This window comes from Pteronotus mesoamericanus, unplaced genomic scaffold, assembly GCF_021234165.1.
Source record: "Pteronotus mesoamericanus isolate MK-2021 breed Mesoamerican mustached bat unplaced genomic scaffold, CSHL_Meso_final contig_56, whole genome shotgun sequence".
NCBI lineage: Eukaryota > Metazoa > Chordata > Mammalia > Chiroptera > Mormoopidae > Pteronotus > Pteronotus mesoamericanus.
This window is the reverse complement of record NW_026555201.1, coordinates 165896-185780: the sequence shown is the minus strand read 5'-3', so window position 1 is coordinate 185780 and position 19885 is coordinate 165896. Positions and strand designations below refer to the sequence as shown.

Below are 19885 nucleotides of genomic sequence, written 5' to 3'. Positions count from 1 at the left end.
AGTGTCTTCCTCAGAGACTTCCTGGATTTGCAATCTGAATTTATATGTAAACTACAGTTGCCTTCTAGGGGAGGCAGAGGACTGTGGTAATCTGGTTTTAGGCCACTCTCCAAGATGGAAGGGCAACAGGATTGGAGGAAATTTCTGTTGTATTTTTCCTAGCAAATCACAGCAAAGTAGTAGTCCCATTGTTGGATGGCTCCACATTAGAACTTTGTTATGCCAAATCAGGAGTCAGACCGTCTGAAAAGATTACGGCTCTGTTCCTTCCTAGTTGGGAAACGCTGAGCTGATTATTATTTTTTTTTTTTGGTAAAGATTTCATTTACTTACTTTTAGAGAGAGGAGAAGAGGAGAAAGGGCGAGAAACATTGATCGTTTGCCTTTCACATGCCCCCAGCTGGGGGTGTGGCCTGCACCCAAGGCTTGGGACCCAACCAGGAACTGTACCTAGGTATTTCGTTTTGCAAGATGATGCCCAACCCACTGAGCCGACAGTCAGGGCTGATGAATCCTCTTTAAGACTACTTTTTCCTCTGCCAAATGGGTATAAGAATAATACCCCTTGTGTTGTCAATTAGATATTGCATGTAAAGTGCCTTGATTTATATTAAATACCCAATAAATGTTAGCTATTACTCTAGAACTCCCTGTTTATTTCCTATGTGGCAAGACAGGACCTCTTCTCCACTGGGTAGCCCTTCAGATATTCAAAGATATCTATTGGGTCTCCCCCAAAGATATCTATTCAGTTACCCCACTAGTTTATCAGTGGCCCTCTTTAAAAATTACATCTAGAAGAATACACAGTACTTTAGGAGTGGTTCCATTCAGACACGGAAGAATTGCTACATTTACAATGCATGACTATGGCTCTGTTACCCTTATGGAGCCCCCAGAAAGGTGCCTAGAACATAGCAGGCTTTCACTATTTATGAACTGACATAAGGACTAATACTTTTTCTGTAGCCAGTTAGAAGTCCTGCGTTGTTCTCATTATTGCTAATGTAGACTTCTGCATTTATTCCTCAAGCAGGCTCAAGCAATTTCTTAGGGGCAGGGTCAATCCAAATTGATCCAAATTGACCCCCTGGATTTAGTCAATCCAAGTTACAAACACTTTCAATATTACTTAGTATGTCCTTGTGTTACTGTTGATAACAGAGACTTTCATATTTTTATACACGTTTTAAAAGAACCATACTCTTTGGGTGTATCACTAGAGATTACAGATTTCTTTCTAACAAGAATGCATTAATCAATATTTACTACATATAAATGTTCAGTTTGGATTCCACCAAACTCTACTCTTAAGTGATTCATAATTATTCTTTTATTTGCAATGACTTAGGAAGTGAGAAGGAGGTAAGCAACTCCTGACGTCTGTGAACTGCCCCGACACAGCTAGGCTTCAGAGTTGTTAGGTGCTAAACTGGGCTCACAGGTACGAAATAGTGCTCTTCTGTTGGATACAATCTCACAAATCACCAACAAAGGACAAGGGCTCTCAGTGACTGTTGCGAAGTGAGGCAAAAAAAAAAAAAAAAAAAGGTCACAATTTTGTTTAAGCACAAAACAAGGTCAGTGTGCAAACCACAAAATAGCAAACATGCCTGTCTCCCAGCTGAGTGACTGCTGTTTCATTAGCAATTAGGTTTGCTTCATTCTGGTCTGCCCTTTTTCTAAGTAAGACAAAGATACTCAATTATAGAATTATCTATCCCTGCTTTCCTGACAGCATCCAATCCAGAATGAAGCTCCACTTCCTTAAACCTTCCCCCAAATCACTTAACCAAAGTACAAGTCTTATAACTCTTCTAACACCCTTTTACTGAGACACACCACAGTGCTCCACAGCACGCTCTCTCCATCACTGCAATGAGCATTAAACCCAAGTTGTACAACTACAGGTGTATTCCTGGTGTCCTTTAGCTGGAGTACATCAATAAAGGACATATGATGTGTCAGTTTCCCAAGTCTACCTCTTTAGAGATACTTGGCAAAAAAAGAAAAATAAAGTTAGTGTGTCACCATTTGGCTGGAAAGAATTCGTCTATGATCACACTTGTCTCTCTATATGCTCATAAACCAACTTTTAATAATCCAAAATTGTGCCAGGAAGTCAACATTTACCTTATCAATGTGTGGTTCCTAAAATCCAAAAACATTTCAGTATTTGCCCACTTTTAATCTTTAGACTTTTTTTTTTTTTTTTTTTTAACAGCCTGGCCTTGAACTAACCCACCAATTCCAACCCCAGGTATAACCAGACAAGGGAGCAAGAGGTAGCAGGAGATATGATTGGGGGAGAATAACACAGAATCACTGTCTTCACCCCCAAATCCACTATCCCATTAGACTAGACACCTGAGTTTTTCCCCCTATATCAGCTATGAGCTGAAGAGGAACTGAGGTTTGGTTAATTGGGGCCCTCAGCCTTGACTCTTACTTTTTTTAAGTTTATTTATTGATTTTTAGAGGGAGAAGAGAGAAACCATTTGTTGTTCCACTTATTTATGCACTCACTGGTTGATTCTTGCCCTGACCAAGGATCAAACACGCAACCTTGATGTATGAGGACAATGCTCTTATCAACTGAGCTACCCAGCCAGGGCGAACTCTTACTTATATTTAAAACTTCTGTGGTCCTATATGGAAGCAGAGGAAAGAAAGGGACAAACCCTGAGACTGACAGCCCCAGAACTTTTTCCCAGCACCTCCCAAGCCTTGAAAGTTTAAGGCATTGGTAACTGCGGGAGTGAGTAGGAGGGACATTAACTTCCATCAATAACTCAAGAGAGCAACCACTACCCACCTTATGTTTGAGTAAGGGAAGGATCTGTAAATACATATTCCATTCCCATTTCCCAGCATATCCACCCTCCTTAGTACCTGCCCCCCTCAATGACCCTAGGAGCCCTGGTTACTAAAGCAACCTGGGAATAGTATATGCAGATAGAAACCAGGACAGATGGGACTATTTTTAAACTGGACTAGGTGGTTGCAGTGCTTTTACCCCACAAGGTGCCTTCCCCAAAGTCTCATTTGCTCTTGTTCTGGGTTCCAACCGTTCTTCACTGGTCTCCATCCAACTGTATCCCAGTTCTGTGAGGATGGGGGTCTTTATCCCGTTTTGGCATAACATCTATTTACTACTCCCATCTTCCACACAGGATAGCTAAGCAAGTTTTCACTGCCTCCATTTGTTAAAAATAATTGTTTATTTCTTTGGAAAATGGTGGGCCCTGCCCTATGAATTTCCAGGCCAAGCCAAGGTAATGAATGCTCCCCTAGTCTCTGGGCTGGAGTACGATGGTCCCCGCTCCCACAGGCCCAGGAGCAGTTACTGTCCAACTCAACTACATCCCAAATTGTCTGAAGGCTCCCATCAGGCCTTCTCATCTGGCCACCCACTTCCCAATTTTTCCTGGCTTTCCCTCTGGGCAGGGTACCTTTTTTCTTCCAAAGCCAGTGCTGGAACCTGTGCTGTGCAGGAGAGGACAAGACCAGGCATGGGGCCATCTTTCAATTAGGGGACATGCAGTCCCTCAGTGAGTCCTTCCTCTCTGCTGGCTTCCGCCTGCGCTCCTATGCAAACCCCCTCTGTGAGCCTTGAGATGGACAAGAGAACCCTCATAAAAGGGAGGTGGGAGAAAACCCACCAGCCCAACCCCTTCCCAGGAGTAAACTCCTTTGTAGTCTCTTGTCCTAGTTCTTGAATGAGCCCTTGAGACAGGGTCTGGGATGGCTAGGCGAGTGGGTGGGGAAGGGCCCCTGGATCCCAGCCCTGGGAGGCTCTACCAGGGGAGTGTCCATGAGCCCCATCAGTGTGGCATGGCTGTGATACGCATGCTCTGGGAAGCGATGGGATAAGTCACCATGGGAGTGGTGGTGTGGCTCATTGTGATTCCTGCCAAGGGTTGGGCCATCGATACGGCCACAGGGGCCACAGGGGCCACAGATACAGCCACAGGAGCCATGGAGACAGGTGGGGGTGCCATTCCCTGGGCAATTGTTTGAGCCAGAGCAGCTGACAGTGGCGTAATCTCTGGGTTCAAGTGTGGGGGTGGGGGTGGAGGTGCAGCAGGAGGTGCAGCATTAGTTGGGGGAGCAGCTGGAGCTCCAGCAGGGGCCACCAGTTCTTGCTGAGATACAGGCCGAGGCTGTAGAGCCTGGCTGCTGAGCGTAGTATGAGTCTGGGCAATGCCATGGTTAAAAGTGGCAACAGTACCCACAGTGGGGGCCAGAGTCTGCTCAGTTGCTGGTGCAGTGGAGCTCAGGGTCATGACCTTGGCCTGATTGCGGAACTGGGCATTTTGTTCCAGGAGTACCTCATTGGTAGCCAGGAGGTTGCTGACCTGCTTCTTTAGCTCCTCTACCCGCTTCCTGAGCATGGCATTCTCCTCCTCTAGCAGTCTGCACTCTACCCCTCGGGGTGGAGCCAGGCTATAGTCATACGATTCAAAATGGGGGCCGTCTGGGGGGCAGCATCCACCTCGCCGGCGCTTGGGGCCTGGCTCATGGTCCTCAAAGCCCCTGTCAGGGAGGTCATAGATATCATAGAGATCATGACGTCGTCCTGGGGGGACTGGGCCTGTGGAGCCCCCACCACCAGTGCCTCCTCCACCCCGAGTATCAAATTCAAAATCCCGCTGTAGGTGACGGAACTTGCACTTTGCTCCTCTCTGGCAGTCACCTTTGAGAAAGTCCCGGCAGATAGGGACCTCCTCCTTGCCATTTGGTAGGTCAGCCGGAGAAAGGCCCAGGCCTGCTGCAACTTTCTGCCTCAGCCTAGGGGGAAGCTCTCCTGTCTTCTTATAGCCATCCTCATCCTCCTTGGAGCCATGGATGAATCGGCAGTTTGGGCGACTACACTCCTTGTTCTGGAAGTCATGGCAGAAGATGAACTCATTTTTGCTCACCCCCAAGTTGGACACCTCACTCATGTCTGGATGGCGGTATCGGCAACGCTTGCCTCGCTTGCACACATTCCTCAGGAAGTCTCTACAGATGGCATCTGAGCTGGCCCCGCCACTGCCTGCCCCTGTCCCACTGGCCTCCTCGCTGCCACCGCTTCCAGGGCCTCCACCGCTGCTCCCAGTGCCGTTGGCATAGCTGTCCCGGTCAGGCATCCTGGTCCCACCCAACTCAGGGCTTTCTTCCTTTTCTTGCCACCCTTGGTGACCACTAGGAGAGAGGAGAACTGTGTCAAACAAGAGTCCTCCAGAGGCCACACTCTTCCCAACTTTAGGATAGGCAGTCCAGCAAGAGGCAGGCCAGCGGGGTAATGGCTTTGGAGATGCAGAACCTAAGGGATGAGAATTCTGCCCAGACTGGCTGGCTTGTCAGAAGTCCCGCCCAGGCCCTTGTGCACCTGGTCTGGGTCAGAATGATTCACACTTGCCTGGCTAATGGAGAAGGGAGGGAGCTGGGGTGAGGCCATCTCATCTCACTAATGAATGCAAGCCAAGGAGGGGGCAGGGATACAATAGTACTGCATTTTACTTTCCTTCCTGAACTGACCTTATTAAAGCTGTGAAAGAGAAATTAAAATTGGCAGTGACTGAATAGGCTAGGAGACTGGAAACGTTGGCCAAGATGGTCTGGTTAAGCTACTAGGGCTGTAGATAATGGGATACTGTGAAGTATCCTATCGCTAGACCCCAGGAAACCCAGAGTGAAGAGACTTGTGTCATTAGCTTAAGGGCAGTCCCTACAACTGTCATTTTTTTACTATTTCCTCCCAGTTCAATACCACTATCAACCCCAGTGTGGTCAGCCCCTTCCTCTCCAGTTCAGAAGAGTTCTATAGCTGGAATCTCCACTTACAGACTCCTAAGGGACAAAACCAAGTGTTCCATGGTCAAGGCGGGAGGAAGGAGTTAATTTCACGGGAACAAATGACCTTACTTTGCCCATTCTATCCCCTCCTAACACTCCATGAAAAGATACCACTGACATCAAACCACACCATTCCTCACCCATAAAGATCCTCTTTATTTATAGACTCTATAAAAGCTTTTTAAGTCTCATCTTTCCCAAGAGAGCTCTGGAATGTCAGTCAACTGCTCTGGTTCTAGCCCGCCCTCACCCCACCCCCTACAAGACCGGAGTCCCAGCTAACACGTGTCTGACCTGGTAAACCTTTCCTAGGCAGTGTTCAGGCTCCCCCTGCTGTTCAAATAGGAAAACTTCATCGCGTTTCCCCTTGAGTATAAGGGAAACTTTCCAATTTCTCAGGCCTTGGTCTCCTCTAAACACCCACTCCGTTGCATAGACTTTGCCTTCAGGTCTCCCTGAAATGAACTGACCAGAGGCCAGAGTTACATGAGAATCTTTAAAAAAGAAGAGTCCTCTTCCTCCAAAGGGAAGTAGTTCCATAATAATAGAAACAATCAAGAAAAAGAGTGATAAAAGAACATACAAACTTTTACTAAAAGGGAAGTGAGCTGGTGAAAAATAAATGCCACTTATCCAAGCCTGACCCACCTTGCAAGTCCCACCAGATGCAGATAATCTGATATGGTATTCCTCCCCACCCAACTCTCCCAGGATTGTTCGATACCTGAGGTAGCTCAGGTGAAGTCCGGGGCTCCTGTTGGTCTCCACCTCCACATCACTGCTGGGTTCTGAACAGGAGAAAAACAGATACTTGGGTGGGAGAAAGAGTAAGAATGGAGGACTATTAACACGAAAAAGATATGACTAAACGGCAAGAGCTCTGGGCACATCAAGATTTCCTCAAGGTTTCAACTAAACTTCACCTGTCAAAGGGATAAGTTGTAAGTAAGAAAAATAAAAAACAGAACCAACTGAGAGAGCCTACCAGGATGGGTTGGATAACCAGTGGAGTGAACAAAGGGTGTGGGGAGCCCTGCCTCAAGATGAAGGAGAATGTGGGTATCACAGACCGGCCTAGGGTTAGGGTTAGGAACTCCAAATGGGGAGCAGTGCAAAGGCAGCGACTGACAGTGCAGTCGAATGGCAGACTAGACTTTGGGTCGGTGATTTTGACGCTTCGCAACACCCCAGAGTTTGCGAAAAAAAGTCCTAGGAGTTTCCCGCAGCAAATCTTGTAGCTTGGCAGGTTCTGTGCAGTGCTACCAAAAGCTCAGGCGTGGGCCAGGTGAACAGGACACTAAGGGAGCAAGAAGTAAAGCGGGGAGAGGGACTCCAGGTGACATCAAGCTGCGGGGATGAGCAGGGCTATGACGTCACGGAGCTGGCGTTTGCTCGCGAAGCGAGGTCAGTTAGAAATGGGGCTCGGCCGTGGGGCACCAAGAAGAGCCAGCTGAGTCCTGGGGGGCCTTGTGTAGCCCAGCCGAGCTCAGCCGCTGGGCCGGCCCGACTCCTCCCCTCCGGGCGCGGCCTCCACCTGAGTCTCCCGCCTCCCTCACCTGCCGCCGCCGCCGTAGTTGCTGCTGCCGCCTGCCGGTCCTCTAGCTTCGACAAAGAGCCGCCTACCCTATGGCCCTTCCGCTTCCTGCGGAAGAAATGACGCTCTAGTCACCAGACCCGGAACTATACTCTATGGTGTTTAACTACTTGCGTGATTACACGCAGGAAGTTCCCAGCAAGCTCTGCGTGTCACCATGACAACCAGACATAACACAGCAAAACGTCCACAGAGCTTGACTTAATGTAGCCCTGGACACAAGGGAGTAAGGGCAGAACCGTTTGCCCTACTTGCCGGGCGAGGCACCTGGGTACCTGCCCCCAAGATTCCACTACTCTGAGGGCCGGGGACCAGATGTTGGGCAGGGGCAGGGTCCACATCCCTGCAGTATGCTTTATAGCTTGACATTCTCTACAGCAGCACTGCGTAGCATCAGGGCCCACTGTACTTAACAGAATCCCCAGCCAATGGAACCATAAAAACCACATAACAGACATTGTTTTCTTCAGGTAAGAAGAGATGATTTATTGTACACATTCAGCCACAAATGAGAACAGAACCAGTCCAGAATGTCACAGGTCCAGGGCAAAGGACCAAAAGGGACTGTCGTTTTAAGAGCTGCGTGGGTCTCTCCAAGGGTGGTCACGGCGATCAGATGGCAATGTATGTTCTACATCCATCGAGCTGTCGTCAAAGCAGGCATGCAGTCGAACAATTTGTACCAGTGTCCCTGGCCTGTGGCTTCCCTCATTTCTGCTCCTGTGGCTTCCACGGGTGCTCAAGCTGGCGGTTTACTTGGACCTCTGCCTCATCTTTCTTCTTTTGCGCTTCAGCCTGAAAAGCAGACACAAGAATATACCACACCCCCTGCCTCCAAGCCCGCATAGTCTTTTTCCCACATCTTAATGTGCACACAATGCACAAAGTGGTGAAATGATCAAGCGATACATTCTGGCTCTGACAAGTCAATGCTCAAAGCATTTTAAACCTTAAGTTCTTTTAAATTTCTAAACCAAATGTTCCTCCCAAGTTTTGTCCAAGGCATATGCTACTTTCCGCGGTGCCGGCAGTCTTCACGTACCTGCGCATTCGCTTCTTCCTCCACTGGCAACCGATCATACCCAGAAGCAAGAAATAAAAAAAGTCATTGGTTTTAGTGACAGGTTTAGATAGGGGTGTGGAGAACAGCATTTAGAGCCAGGCAGGTTCTTGACCAAATACGAGGGCTTAGTCACTGTGATCGCCATCAATAAATTAAACCACCTATCCCCCACACCCTAAGTAATCCCCGAAATCCGCGTGCGCTCTTCTCTCCGCACTTACCCAACCGCCTTTTCCGCTTCTCCCCACGTTATCCTTCCCCTACTAGCTTCTGTACAACACTGAGAACCCAGCGGTACGGAAACCATGGCGGACTTCCCTTGCCTGGGTCTCCTCCCCCAATCCTCAACTCTTACAGCCTCAGCTTACGGTCAGAGACTGCTTACCTTGGCTCTCATGGCGCAGAGGTTTCTACGGGTAAAGAGAAAAAGACTACAGTTAGTTTGCTGTCATGATGGTAAGTGTAGACACTGGATGTTAATGGATTGTATACGGACTCCATACACAGGCCAGAAACATCACCTACCTAAGAAGATGGCGCTAAGGCCGAGAGAGCGCCAAGTGCCCCCCTGCGGGTATTTAAGGGAGCGCTCATTGTCGTCATTTCCGCAGCTTGGCCCTGCCTCCAGGGGAGTAACAATGGCTTCCGGTCTCTCAGATACCAGAACTGACTTATTTTTCTTGGAAAACAGAGTATTTTGAATTTGAGTTAAAAATTCCCCATCCCCAGTTTTGTTATTTAAACGTAAGCACCTATTTCCAATATGACATCTGGAGGAGTAGGCGAGCAAAAAAATAGCGACTTCCGCCTTCCCTCTCATTGCTTCATGGGAGTTGCAGTTTCCGGGTGACACCCACCATTTTATTATGAATAGGCGTGTACTGTACAAAAATTCCTAATTTGTTTACTGGTTTGCCTTATTTTTTAAACTCAATTGCTGCAGGGAGACTCTATTTCAGAACCTCCAGAGGTCCTAAGGTTCCAGAACATGGGAGGGTATAAAGTTGGGTTGTCAAGAAAGCTGTCATACTACCAAAAGAAACTTGTCATTATTATAGATAAACTTTTCTAACCAACTGTGACCTTACCCCACATTGCCCCTGAGGCAGAATATAGTTAGATTCCTTGTCACAATGCATCTTGTTCAGAAAGTAATTCAAGGATTCTCCCTGCCAATAGAGAGGGGGAGATGGCTGGCTGTCTTATCTAGAGCCAAGAATGGTATTTGGTATGAAGATAAAGAACTTCCCAGTATCAGGGTAGGACGGGTCAAACGCACCTGATAAGCAGATGGGTAAAGATTTGGCTACAGTTAGTTATGAAAAATGGAAAAGAATCCTTAACGACTTTACCTTATTCACTTTGATACTGCAAGGTTTTTTCATTATAATCCCTCCTTTTTTTGGTGGTTTCCCTTTGTAACTATTGCAATAACATATCATCCTTTTAACTCTATTAAAACAAGGTTTTAAAAACTTGGGACTGAGTAATGCTAGTATTTTCATCATCATAATAGTTTTTGAAAACAAAAGGAAAGGCCATAGCAGAATTATTTCATTATCAAGTGCACCAGGATTTTACCTGTTAATTGCCCAGTCTCTAAGCTCTTATGAAGAGCTATTTTGTTCACTGTGGTATCTCCAGGTCAGCATGCCTCACATGTAAGATACTCAAATCTAATAAATCATTTTAGGCTGGCCCAGAAAAACTTCATAACACTAAAGGCATACTTCCTGGCTTCCTAAATCAAGATAAACACTTGCAGAGTTTTATGAGGTCTGTCCAGAAAAAGTCTAGCTATTGTTAATGAGAGTGGTTTGCAAGACATCAATACAAACTAGCAGCCAAGGAGAGTGGACTGGAATGGACATGTGTGAACAAAGACAACTTCATTGTACTAGTCAGTGGGGATGGTCGGTATCTTTGAGTGAGCATGTGCACTGTGTGGCCCTCACATTCAAAAGAACTGAGTAAGTAGAGCAATGAACCTGCATTAAATTTTGTGTTAAGCTTGAACATTCCTCTACTGAAGCTATTCAGGTGATTCAGAAGGCTGCAGCTATGGGCAACTGGTGATTAGCAGCTTCCTAAGTACAACACACCTGCTCATACATCACCTGTGGTACAGGGTTATCTTGGTGAAACATCAAATCACCCAGGTGACTCAATGCCCCCCCTGCCCCCACAGCCCAGATTTGGCGCCCTGCAACTTGCGGCTTTTCCCAAGGCTAAAATCACATTTGAAAGGGAAGATTTGACTGTGGAGATTCAGGAAAATATGACAGGGCAGTTGATGATAACTGGGAGAATTGTGTGAGGTCCCAAGGTGCCTACTTTGAAGGGGACTGAGGTGTCACTGTCCTATAGACAATGTTTCTTGTATCCAATAAATGTCTCTTTTTGTATTACATGGCTGGATACCTTCTGGACAGACCTTGTTTATTTTGCAGTACACATTAAATTTGTTAGTCCTGAACAAAATGTCAGCAGCAAGGTTGTTTTCACTTTAGAAAATTAAATCAAACACCCATAGAAAATTTACTATCTTAATTCAGAGAATCCAGGATTTCCCTTTGGGCTGGGAAAGTATTCCTTATTTTAGAGAGTAGAGTACGACCACATGGAAAAACAGCTCCAAATGACCACCACTTCGACTAACACCCACGATCAAATAAGAGGAGCAAAGGCATGTGATTATGAGCAAATCCAAATTTATTTTAACACCATGTCATTTTCAATGTTTAAAAACCTCATAAGTTAGCAGGAGCCCTGGTTCCCTGGGACAGCATGCCAGAGGTACTGAATGAAATTTGACACCTTTCTCTCCAAACCCCTAGCAATTCACCCAATTCAAGTCCACAGCTTTGGAAAGCCAGGAGTTGTCTCTTCAGTCAGTCTGCTCCTCTGGTTCCTGGTCTTTCTTTCAAGGGAGGGAGATCAACGTATTTCAAAAAAGAACAAAACCACAGTTGAGCTTCCAACTCAGGATTGTAAGATGGAGCAAGGGAAGACCCCACTGACTCCAAATAATGGACTAGTTGAAATGAGTTTCTCCTTTACAGCTTTGGGAGAAGGGGGAAGAGCTGTAAAAAGAGTCCTGCAAACAAAAATGACTAAAAAGATATACAAATGAGGATCATTTCGTAGATGAGAATCCCTTAAGTGCAGGCTCCAGCTCCTAAGAAAGGGAGGGGGGCCTGACCACCAGCCTGGATCAGAAAAGGAATCTACCACATGTGAATAAAAACAATCTGAACAACAGTTCCTCTCTACCTTGAGGCCAGATAAAATACTTGGGAAGAGTGGGAAAAGAGAGGAACAAGCCCCAACAGATGGGAAATTGCTGACACCAGAGTGTATAAAAAAATTTCAGCTGAATTTTTAGCAGTGGTGGCTCCTTTAGCCTCCTCCTTGTTGTAGGGCCATAAACCTTGACCAAGCAGTGAGTGGTAGAAAAAGGCTAGAAAGAGGGGCTTGAAGACGATGGATTTTGACTCCTGATTTTATTATTCAATTTCTCTTGTCTAGTTAAAGTAGTCTTCAGTGGCTGGGAAGCCTGGCCTCCCAAGACCAGTCAGTTGGAGCTGGTTGTTGTTGGAAGGGGGTTGGGCTGGGGGACTGGGATGGGGGCAGGGAGACACCCCGCTCTGCTGGAGGTCCTGGGTGAAGACAAACTGCACTTCAGAGCCTGGGGTGTGGTGGAAAGGGGATGAGGCAGGAACGGCAAGCTGGGGAGATGGGACCCACCTCAGTCCCCAGCTTCATTATCTTCTAATGTTTCCCCACTGGTGGCATTCTCTGCAGTCTTGGAGGCCTATATTCATGGAAAAAAAGAGGGAGAAGACATGTCAAGTTTCCTTGGGGTAGTGTTTGGGGTACCAAGGACAAAAATACCCCCATTCTCTAGGTCAGGGCTGGGAGGAGGGGCGGGGGCGTATAAGGATATACAAAAATCTATACCACCACAACCCAGGAAAATGGAAGAGAGATCGGGCTCAACCTGCCAAAGAGGGACAATGACACACCTTCTTTTTTTTCTTTTTCTGGGTTTTCCGACTTGCAGAACTCTGGAGGAGGGCCTGGAAAATAGGAAGGAAGAAAACAAATTTTGAGGAATTTGGAGGAAACAGTCTTACTTCAAAATTGTAGCTCTTTTTCAGGACTTCGCTGGCATTTAGTGCTCACTTCCCCGAAAGGTTCCACGTGCTTACCACTTTCCAGCCCACACTAACCTTTAGTTCTGCATCCTGGACCTCCATCTCAGACTTGTAAAGGTCAGGATCAAAGGGACCACTGGTTATCCGCATGGGACCATTGGGCATGAGCAGAACTGTAAATTTAAACTGGGCAACAAATTCACCTGTGGAAGAGAAAAGTGTTTTGATGAAATGTTCCCTTGTTATACTTTTTCTATAACACATAGGGAGGAAGGAAGGAACCATATAACCAGTTCCAAAGTGAAACTCTTGTTTTAGAACTCACCCTCCTTCTCATAGAGAACATTAAATGGTTGCAGCAATTCATGTTTGGCGCACTCCACCACACCCATCCGGGCCTTCTTCTCATCTTCAAATGCTCTGGTAGAAGACAAGTTCAGGTATCCTTAACTCCCTATCAAGTCTTACCATTTTGCTCATGTTTTTAAATAGCTCCTATCCTCGGGCAAAAATCCTGGTTAGGAAATGCTCTTTTACATTCCCCTCAATGAGGGAGATGGGGTGCATAAGGGAACCCTTGCATGCAGGTTGGAACTACAAGTCTAGGCAGGAGGGGAGGGAGAAAGAGGGAGGGGTGGAGGAAGGAATAGTGTTCCTGGGTGTGTGGTCTATGAGTCACACTAGCTCCAGGTCCTGTCCCTGTTAAGTGCAGTATACCTTAAAGTAAATGGCATGGCATCAAAACGTCTTTCAACCTCACTGAAGAAGGCACGAGAAGTTTTCATTTTCAGGCCATATTGTTTAGAAGGATCTCGTTTATAAATGGTGGTTCTCTGTCCTGCATCCTTGGCCTAAAAGAGTAAGTTAGGTCCCATTTGTCCCGGTGCTCTTGGAACACACCCTCAGTCATCCCTCTGTGCTGGCTCTGATAAACACTCCTCACCTTGCCCTCTCCCGAGCTGACAAGAACATCCACTGCATATACTTCATGTACCTCAAATTCAGCTTTTTCGTGGTCCTTCCTAAAAGGAATTAAAAGCAAACCATAAGAGCAGCTAAGTAGTTCCTGGAGTTCGGAGTAGAAAGTAGACAAAATCAGGCTGGAAGTATGGAAGGAAAAAATCCATCAGTAGTCTGGTATGGTGGAGGGTGAGGGATGGGATCGGCACCTACTTCTGCTGGTCTGTGGGGTTCTGGATAATGGTTTTCTCTCCATCGATGACATGCTGCTTCAACTGGTGTGACAGCATCCCTGCAGAGAGGACAAAGCCTATGGTACCAACTATCTAGAATCCCAAAAGATTTCCAAATCCACCCACATAAGCAGTTTGATGGGGCAGGCAGTAAGAGAAAGGTGACTGGTTATGGAAACCAAGGGCACTGAGGTTTTTGGCTTAAGACTGTGCTAGAGATAGGATGGATCCTCAAGGGAGGAAAAAGTCTTAATTCTGCTAAATCAATGGGTACTCAGACCCTCAGCCCTGTTATCTGAGGTCTCACCTTCTATTGGTGTGCAATTAAATGAGTGGGCAACTTTGTTCCAGGCTTCCGTCACTTGTGTGTTCTGGAAGTACAAGACGAAATAAAATGTGAGATATCAGGGGCTTCTCTACCTAATAAATTCTCTACCATGTAAATAAGAAGCATAAAAGAACTGAGAGTTGTAATATCCTCCATCTGGTACAAGGACTCTCATTGTTGTTTCATGTCATATCCCTAGCAATCCCTACAACCTAAACATACCTTACACTTGCATATCCTTTTAGAAAGGGCTTTCACAAAGATGGTCTAGTTAGACAGCAATTCTGGAAGGTGAATAGGGCAGATCTATGTCCCAATCTAGAAGATGAGGAAACTGAGGCTCAGAAAGCTTAAATGATTTGTTCAGGATTAAACCAGTGAACAGAAAGAACCTGGTACAATCCTGGTCGGGTAGCTCAGTTGGTTAGAGCGTCATCCTGATACATCAAGGTTGCGGGTTCAATCCCCAGTCAGGGCACATATAAGAATCAACCAATGAATGCATAACTAAGTGGAACAACAAACTGTCTCTTTCTCTGTCAGATCAATCAATAAGAAGAAAAAAACAAACAAACCCCCAAAAAACCAAAACGAAAACCAACAACAGAAAACCTGGTATAAACCCAGGAACCCAGGTTTTATGATGAGAAGTTGTATAATGATTCCATTATACATGACATTCTAACCTGTTGAGAAGGAACAGCAAACTCTTATTCTCCTCTTACCTCTTTCAAACATGATCTGATCCTCACCTAAGCTACAGTTCTTCGACAAAAAGAAAAGTGAATAACTAATCCCAGCTAATATTAAACTATGTGCTAAGTACTGTCATAATCACTTTACATGGATCATCTCAATCATCACAACAACCCTGTTGTGATCACAATTTTACTTTTCCTATTTTACAGATGAGGAAATCTGAATTAGAACTGATTTTTAATTAGTAAGAAGTGGCAATAGGGCAAGAACCCAGAAAGTCTGATGTTACAGCTAGACAAAACTACCTTCCAGTGAAAGTACACAATATTTTAATATATAAATAAAAATAATAAATGTGTAAAATAATAATAGTTAACACAAGTATTTACTATGTGCCAGGGACTGTTCAAAATGCTTCATAACAGCTCTATGAAGTAGGTATCATTATAAGAAAACGAAGAGGTTTAAGTGAAAAGTATGCAATTAAGTAACAATGGGGATGAATTACAAATTGATTAAAAGAATGAAGAATAAGGGAGCACAAGGGAGAGAGACAAAAGACAAAAGTACTTTAGGTATCAAACAGGTCTCTGGAAACTTAAATGTTAGAAAAGTGTCTCCCATGGAGGGGTAGCTCAGTTGGTTAGTGTTATCCTGATTCATCAAGGTTGTGGGTTCTATCCCCAGTCAGGACACATACAAGAATCAACCAGTGAATGCATAAATAAGTGGAACAGGGGGGAAAAAAAAATTATGTTTCTTCCTCTAAAATCAATAAATAGAAATTAAAAAGAAAAGAAAAGAAAACTATCTCTACTCAGTCTAACATAGTAAATTGCATTAATTCATGACAGGCCTATGATCCCCGGGCTTCCCAATATTGTCTTGCAAGGCACAGAACTAACTTTTGGCCTCCCTTTGTCACCAGTTTACCAGCACTATTATTGTTTTATAACCTTTTAAAACTGTTCTACTTTAGTTTTACTTTAGTTGTACTTTAGTATAAGCTATCTACCTTGAATTATTTTCAGGGAAAGATACACATCTAAAACAAGGAAGGAAGGATCTCTGTAGGCTCCATATATCCTTATATAGCAAGCATGGAGCTGTCTATGGTAGGCACTCAGGGGCTGTTGTTTATTATTAAGCTCTTTAGTTCCCATGTCTTCTATTACAGAATTCCCATCCTATGAGATAGCTAATTTTATTTTATTTTTTTAATTTTTTTATTTTTAGAGAGGGGAAGCGGGGGGAGAGAGAGAGAGAGAGAGAGATCAATGTGTGGTTGCCTCTTGTGTACCCCCCACTGGGGACCCAGCCCACAACCCAGGCATGTGCCCTAAACTGGTAATCAAACCAGCGACCCTTTGATTCACAGGCTGGCACTCAGTCCATGGAGCCACACCAGCCAGGGCAGAGAGCTAATTTTAAAATGCTATTTGTTTTAGCTCTGGCTTATGTGGCTCCGTGGATTGAGTGCCAGCCTGTGAACCGAAGGTTTGTGGGCCAGGTCCCCAGCTCGGGGTGAGCAAGAGGCAACCAATCTATGTTTTTCTTTCAAATTGATGTTTCTCTCCTCTTTCTCCATTCCTTCCCTTCTCTCTAAAAATAATAAACACAATCTTTTAAAAAATAAATAAAAATAAAATGCTATTTGTTTTATAAGAGGCTGTGAGAAAAGTTGGAAGTTAATATAGAATAGTTGCAGAAGTCTAGTGCACCTTTGGCTCTGTCAGGCTTTAGTGTTGGACTAAACAGCTTACCTGGTTTCCAGGTTTGACCAGACGTAGGGCAGCTTCAGCACAAAGGTGAGCTGCCTTAATGACATCTGCTTTCCTCCCTGTTACTTGGGTCCCCTGTAGACAAGGAAGCATAATCAGTGTCTTCGTGGAAAGGTCTCAGCTGGTTATTCAGTTAACATCTGTGTGCCCATTATGCAAGGCCAGCCAATGAGGAGAGAAAACACACCTTTTACCTTTTATTTCTCTATTGATTCTTGAAACTTTACATGTTGGTAGAGGGTGGAGATAAGAAACAAGCAGTAGTACACCCTCTCCTATTCCCCATAGGCTGTACAGAATTCAAAGCAGACCACATACCTGAGCTACATCAACCACAAAAGTGTGAGCCACATTAGCAATGAAGCCATCCACGTGGACCCCAAGGTCACTGAAAAGTTAAGAGCAGAGTATACAGCATTAACAACTGGGACTATGTAAATGCTTAGGAAAAAGACAAGTGCTCTAACATGATCTAAACTTACATTTTTACCAAGTCACCTCCCTTGAGAATATAGTCCTGGTCGCTCTTCAAAGGGGAGAAGTGACATACACAGTTATTTACTGAAATGCTGGTGGGAAAGGCAATACCTGTAAAGAAAGAATCATCGACCTTACTGCCTTGCTCTCTTAGAGGCTTGTTGCCCCTTGAGAAAATGGAAGATCATCTTCAGGGTCTTGCCTAAGTTTAATCGGTGTACACTGGGTAGGAAACTGCCTGGTAACCCACTTGCTATTCCAAGTATCTCAACCAGAGGTGGGGTGAGAGTTACATCATTATGACCGACAGGACTGAATAATGGTCAAACCTGGGAAATTAGTGGGGGATTTTATTACCTTTCTTCATTTCTTTTTCTTTCTTGAAAATTTTCCCTGTCTCTTCCATAATCATGGCATCACCTTTCTCACACAGGCTGAGTACCGACACACCTGAGCAGGATGCTTCCACCAAAGACCGAAGTACCCCTGGGGACAGAATCCCACCATATCAGTCCCACATGTGTTGTCTAAATTACAGTCCAAGCAATACCTAGAAGCTGGATCCAGAGTTTCTAATACTCCCTAGTGACATTACTCTAACGCTGAAAAGGGAACACACTTTACCCTTTGGATTATACCCACCTAAATTTCTACCTTCCTCTTCTAAAATAAAGAAGTCAACAATGCCATCCCTTCTTTATGAGACCACTGGGTTTATACACTCTGTTTCCCTAGGCAAGGAAGACTTTCCAAAGATGATACTTGTAGTGTGGTAGGACAACTATGAACTTCAAGGGGAACCTCACCAAGGTATCTCACATACATGCAAAGGAAACTAGAAAAAATTTATAGGTGTCCGGAACAACAGGAAAGTAGGCACAGAATTGCTGACTCAAAGCTGATGCACTGTGAAATGCTACCTTCTCCCTTCTCAGACACCCCAATTAGATGTTAGTAATTCAATTTATGTGGACTTATTTCCGCACGAACAAGTATATAAGCCAAAGGGACTTAATGGACGGTCCCTGGGCTTCAGCAGGTTCATGACTTACAGCTTTTGGCAGGTTGCAGAGGTATGTGACCCAAAAGAGTTTCAAACTTGTAGCTCTTGCAATCGCAAATGCCCAAGAAGTTATAAATTGCAAGAGGGAAAAAAAATTTTTTTTAATTCAAATCACTAATGTAATGTACAAAAACATACCAAAAATACTATACTAAATGTCCATTATGTGATAAAGCATCTCCATGGCCCATCCTGAACTTCAGGTTTGATCTTTTGATATACGTTTTTGTAATGCTTTGGAGTCTGAAACTCAGGTTTTTCAGATGTAGGACCAGAGACACCCTAAAACCTAGCTTTACTGTCAAAGCCACTTAAAAGCCCAAAGAAAAGCACTTTCTGTCCCCTGGACTGGGTTTGATATTGGAAAGGTGAACTGGAAATAGAGAAAAGAGAAAGTGAGACATCTGCCTACAGTGGCAGGCAGCTGCTGAGAAAGTCAGTCCTAATAAGGATGACTTCTGAGATCCCAAATTCAGCGCCCCCCCTCTAGGATTATTCACAAGTGTGCCTAGTTGGGGTGAGGACCTCAAAAACACTCCTAGAGTTGCCAAGCGCCTGAGAATAAAGCTGAAGGCTAATTAAGGCTATGTGCACAGATTGAAGATAGTAATGAATAACTTCAAGAAAAGCCAGATATATCTTTAAGAGGGTGTGAGGAACTCCAGGAGTACACTCCAACGGTCCCTGAGCTGGCCCACGAATAGAAGGGGTCCCCACAAGGGAAAGAGTTGAGGTAAAGAACGAAAGACTTAAGCAAAGCACGTGGTAGGGAGGCTGGTGTCAGGGACGGTAGGAGGAAGGCAGCTGGCATTCTGCACAGGGAGCCGGCGACACGTGCCGGCTTCGCTCCTGACGCCGGGGGAACCGCGACAAAATAGAGGGGCTCTTCCGTTGCCAACAGCTGGGTGCTTCCTTTCCGAGGTGACCTCGCCGCTGCCAAAATCAAGAGGAGGCAGGGATCCGCACAAAAGTGTGAGCAGGAGATGCGCCCTGCCTCCTTAGCAACGGCCTAGGGTCCGCGCCAGCCAGGTACCCTATTCTGAGCTCTTCCTCGTCGTCCGCCCGCACCTTCAGACAACAACCCAGGCCTGGACGCTCAGGTCCCAGACACGACACGGAGTCTTCCCACCACACCACCCGCAGCGCACCGGCGCGGGGCCCTCAGTAGCTCACTCCCACCTGACCCCACAGCTCAGCCCCTCCGGGGCCAAGCCCAGCGCCGTCCCCCTTGCCTCTCTCTCTCAGCCCAGAACCCGGACCCCTGAGGCCGCACTCACGGTTGGCGATGTCGCCCCCCATCTTATACTTGGTCACGACCAGGTCCTCAGCGATAGTTTGCTCCTGCTGCTCGTCCTCGCCCGACATCTTCCCGCCGCCACTACCACTGCAGCCTCGTTCCCCTGAGCCGCCGCCTCGGTCTCCCTTCCTACCCACAGGCTGTGACCAGAGCCTCTTCGATTTGCGAGAAGAGCGCGAGCAAAAGCGCGAGCAAGCAAGGGATCGGGCGGCCGAGAGCGAGAAGCTGCGAGCGCGCGGGCTGAGACGCAGGGCACGCTGGGACAACGAGTCCTTTCCACAGCCAACCTCTAGCCGTTCTCGGGGAATCGTGAACTATAACTCCCAGCCTGCCTTTCGCGCCTCTATGCCAGGCCCTGGGGCCTTGCCCTCCGAGGGCCTCGCACGCTGGAA

At 45.9% G+C, this 19885-nt stretch overlaps 2 protein-coding genes and 1 long non-coding RNA gene across 6 annotated transcripts; all 3 read right to left on the bottom strand.

Moving 5' to 3' along the window:
- Window positions 1-424: 424 nt before the first annotated feature.
- Window positions 425-7481, bottom strand: ZC3H10 (zinc finger CCCH-type containing 10). Of its 2 annotated transcripts, none has more exons than XR_008529677.1 (3): window positions 7398-7481; window positions 6566-6629; window positions 425-1514 (listed from the first exon to the last, which is right to left on the bottom strand). XR_008529677.1 is itself a non-coding variant. In XM_054579877.1 (3 exons), exon 3 carries the CDS (start codon window positions 5130-5132, stop codon window positions 3825-3827), a length of 1308 nt encoding a protein of 435 aa, XP_054435852.1. In that variant the 5' UTR covers window positions 5133-5187; window positions 6566-6629; window positions 7398-7481; the 3' UTR covers window positions 2066-3824. The 2 variants fall into 2 exon arrangements, 1 of the variants encoding a protein (XP_054435852.1); XM_054579877.1 differs by lacking the exon at window positions 425-1514 and adding an exon at window positions 2066-5187.
- Window positions 7482-7892: 411 nt separating this feature from the next.
- Window positions 7893-9080, bottom strand: LOC129076017 (uncharacterized). Its single transcript, XR_008529689.1, has 4 exons — window positions 9024-9080; window positions 8884-8908; window positions 8478-8500; window positions 7893-8230 (listed from the first exon to the last, which is right to left on the bottom strand). It is a non-coding gene; the product is annotated as an uncharacterized LOC129076017 (long non-coding RNA).
- Window positions 9081-11203: 2123 nt separating this feature from the next.
- PA2G4 (proliferation-associated 2G4) lies at window positions 11204-19746 on the bottom strand. Of its 3 annotated transcripts, none has more exons than XM_054579875.1 (14): window positions 19474-19746; window positions 17491-17619; window positions 17139-17244; window positions 16975-17044; window positions 16639-16731; window positions 14156-14219; window positions 13829-13907; window positions 13599-13677; window positions 13373-13506; window positions 12981-13075; window positions 12731-12858; window positions 12524-12577; window positions 12246-12312; window positions 11204-11418 (listed from the first exon to the last, which is right to left on the bottom strand). In XM_054579875.1, the coding sequence occupies exons 1-13, from the start codon at window positions 19559-19561 to the stop codon at window positions 12247-12249; spliced, it is 1185 nt and encodes a 394-aa protein (XP_054435850.1). In that variant the 5' UTR covers window positions 19562-19746; the 3' UTR covers window positions 11204-11418; window position 12246. The 3 variants fall into 3 exon arrangements, with proteins under 3 accessions (XP_054435850.1, XP_054435849.1, XP_054435848.1); XM_054579874.1 differs by having other exon boundaries at window positions 11204-11414; XM_054579873.1 differs by lacking the exon at window positions 11204-11418 and having other exon boundaries at window positions 11987-12312.
- Window positions 19747-19885: the final 139 nt, after the last annotated feature.